The sequence below is a fragment of the Lontra canadensis genome, unplaced genomic scaffold (genome assembly GCF_010015895.1).
Source record: "Lontra canadensis isolate GAN:19392208 unplaced genomic scaffold, GSC_riverotter_1.0 scaffold168, whole genome shotgun sequence".
NCBI lineage: Eukaryota > Metazoa > Chordata > Mammalia > Carnivora > Mustelidae > Lontra > Lontra canadensis.
The window spans coordinates 884494-887325 of record NW_022631162.1 but is presented as its reverse complement, the minus strand read 5'-3'; the positions used below and the strand labels follow the sequence as shown (position 1 = coordinate 887325).

The 2832-nt window shown below is 41.5% G+C and overlaps 1 protein-coding gene across 1 annotated transcript; it reads right to left on the bottom strand.

Moving 5' to 3' along the window:
- Positions 1-264: 264 nt before the first annotated feature.
- LOC116859940 (olfactory receptor 10K1) lies at positions 265-1206 on the bottom strand. Its single transcript, XM_032845672.1, has one exon. It carries the CDS (start codon positions 1204-1206, stop codon positions 265-267), a length of 942 nt encoding a protein of 313 aa, XP_032701563.1.
- Between the last annotated feature and the right edge of the window lie 1626 nt (positions 1207-2832).

Genomic DNA, 2832 nt, shown 5'->3' with positions numbered 1-2832 from the left:
AATGATCTCAGGATTGTGGGGTCAAGCCCTATGTCAGACTCCAGGCTCAGGATGGAGTCTGCTTGTCCTTCTCCCTCTGCTTCTCCTCTCTCTCACAAACAAGTGAAACTGAGAAAAATTATTGAAATATTAACAAAAACTTCTGACAAGTTGAAAGATAAAATAACTAAACTCTAAAGTTGGAAATGGATATAGGTATACAGTTGATAAAATAAAAGGCACATGATTCACTGAATAGTTAAAATACAATTTTAATGAATTAATTTAGTTAATAGGATATGAAGTCTGGCCCATTACCCTTCGAAGGGCTGACTTGAACTCCTTATTCCTCAGACTGTAAATCATCGGATTGAACAGTGGAGTGAGGATGGTGTAGGACACAGATATGAGGGTGTCCTGACTTGAAGAGTAGCTGGACTTGGGCCTTAAGTAGATGAAAGAGGCACAGCCATAATGCACAGTTACCACAATGAGATGGGAGGCACAGGTGGAGAAGGCTTTGTACCTGCCGGTGGAGGATGGGATCTTCAAAATGGCAGAAATGATGCGGATGTAAGACACCAAGATAAGTAGCAGGGGAATGACCAAGACGAATACACCAATCATGAAAATGACCAACTGACTGAGGCGGGAGTGGTAGGATGCCACCTTGAGGACAGGCGCGATGTCACAGAAGTAATGATGGAGCTGGTTGGAGGAACGGAAGGGCAAGTGAAATATCATGGAGGTGATAATCTGTGCAATAGTAAAGCCACAGGCACAGGCAGCGCCCACCAGTCCCACACACACCCAGTGTCCCATGAGCTCTGTGTAGCGCAGAGGGTTACAGATGGCCACATAGCGGTCATAACCCATGGCTGCCAGCAGGAAGGAGTGAGAACAGCCAAGGAAGAGGAAGGTGAACATCTGGATGGCACAACCCAGGAAGGAGATGGTCTTCTTCTGGGCCAGTAGGTCCACCAGCATCTTGGGTACAATGACGAATGTGTAGCAGGTCTCAGAGCAGGAGAGGACGGCAAGGAAGAAGTACATGGGGGTGTGAAGGGCTCTGTCCAGCATGATGGTGGAAATGATGATGGCATTGGTGCCCAGGGTGAACAGGTAGAGGGGCAGGAAGGCTATGAAAAGCAGTCGCTGCAGCCCAGCCAGAGAAGAGAAGCCAAGGAAGACAAACTCCCTCACCAGGGTCTCATTGCCCCACTCCATGCAGAGCACCTCCAAAGACGAGAGTCAGGGACAGCGACAGAGGCCAGGATCCAGGAAGGAGAGTAGAAATGTGTGGGAAAATCAGCACAAACTCTGTAGGCGGGCAAGTCCTTCATTCCCCCTCAGAAAGGTCTGCCAAGTACAGAATTAAGGCTAAATATACAACAGAGGATCAGACAGCCACTTAGGAGACTTCTCTGAGACTAAGACCATGGTATCTCTCTAGCCAAGGATCAAGGATCTGTCTCATTGGTTTTACTTTTATCTTACTTAGGGATTTCTTGTTCCCTATCAGCCCCCAGGAAACTAGCTCTCCAAAAGTGAAGAAATGTGTTTAATTTTAGCAATCTGAACATGATCAGGTCATGGAATGAAGAAATGTGTTGTGTTTGGACACAGCATGTAAACCCCAGTTTGTCCAACCATAAAATGGGAAGGGAGAGGAAGAATTCCCCAGAAAATGTGTGCAGAGAATTGTGTTTGTTGATGACTTCTTATATGCTAGGATATGTGGTAAGAAGATTGTATACTTACGTCAATTATTTATTACACCAATCTATGGCAATAACTGAAACAATAAGGGGAAAAAAAACAGCTTTGGTGTTATTTCTGACAGACTGACTAATGAGTAATTAGGACATTCCTGGAGGCTCCACGCTGGGATCTTGTCAAGAGTGGAACAGAAGACAATACTGGTTTAAAGAAAAATGCCCCCTATTCCAGGAAAAGAAGAGTCACCAGGATGGTAGAAAGAGACTCATTACTTGTGGCCTTTGTAGTTCACCTCCCTTTTCCCATTTTCTGTGCTGCAGAAAAACTCAGAGAAGTTTTCCAAAAATGGCTCAGAGCTTATCACAGAGCATGAGAAAGAATGGGACAATTGGTCAGTGTTCCAGGTACCTGTGCTGTGCCATAAGTCAGACTTTATGTTTTTATATACTGTTATGCCAACAAATTATTATATCCACAATATAAGATACTTTTTTAATATTTTGCTACTAAAAACAGTCTGCAAGCTGTTAGAAAGGATCATTTTTAAGGTAACGTTTACGACTAATATCAGATAATTTTTCATGGGTGTACTTCCCAATTGCCTGAGAGTAGGAAGTAAAGAAAGTGTTCCCTGTAAGCAAAATCACCCGGCCTCTACTTATCAGATGCATCTAGTTTTTATTTACACTTTTCAATATATTTATATGCTTATGCATCAATTTCTGTTGAGGAATCATTTGCATCTGCTACCAGAATTTGAGGTTTTGGTTTCTTCTAGACAATAGTAAACACTAGATTTCTAGATTCTCAGATAAATGATGATAAATTCCTATCTATCCCTAGAACTTGGGATAATAAATTTCCATTCTTTCTTACTTGTTAGAGACTGGTCCTAAACTTAAATAGATAAAATTATTCACTTATTTGAAGTTAATAAGAGGATACTCACATTGGCTGGTATGAAAGCTCTTTAACAAATAACAGGGATTTGTCATTCCGTAACTGTCAAGATAGTTCTGTTAAATATAAAGTATATATTTACCATGTCTATCTCCACTATATAAATATATATGTGTACAATAGCTGTATGTTTTCTATATTTAGAAAAAAAAAATTCAACAAGACAGTGTGCAT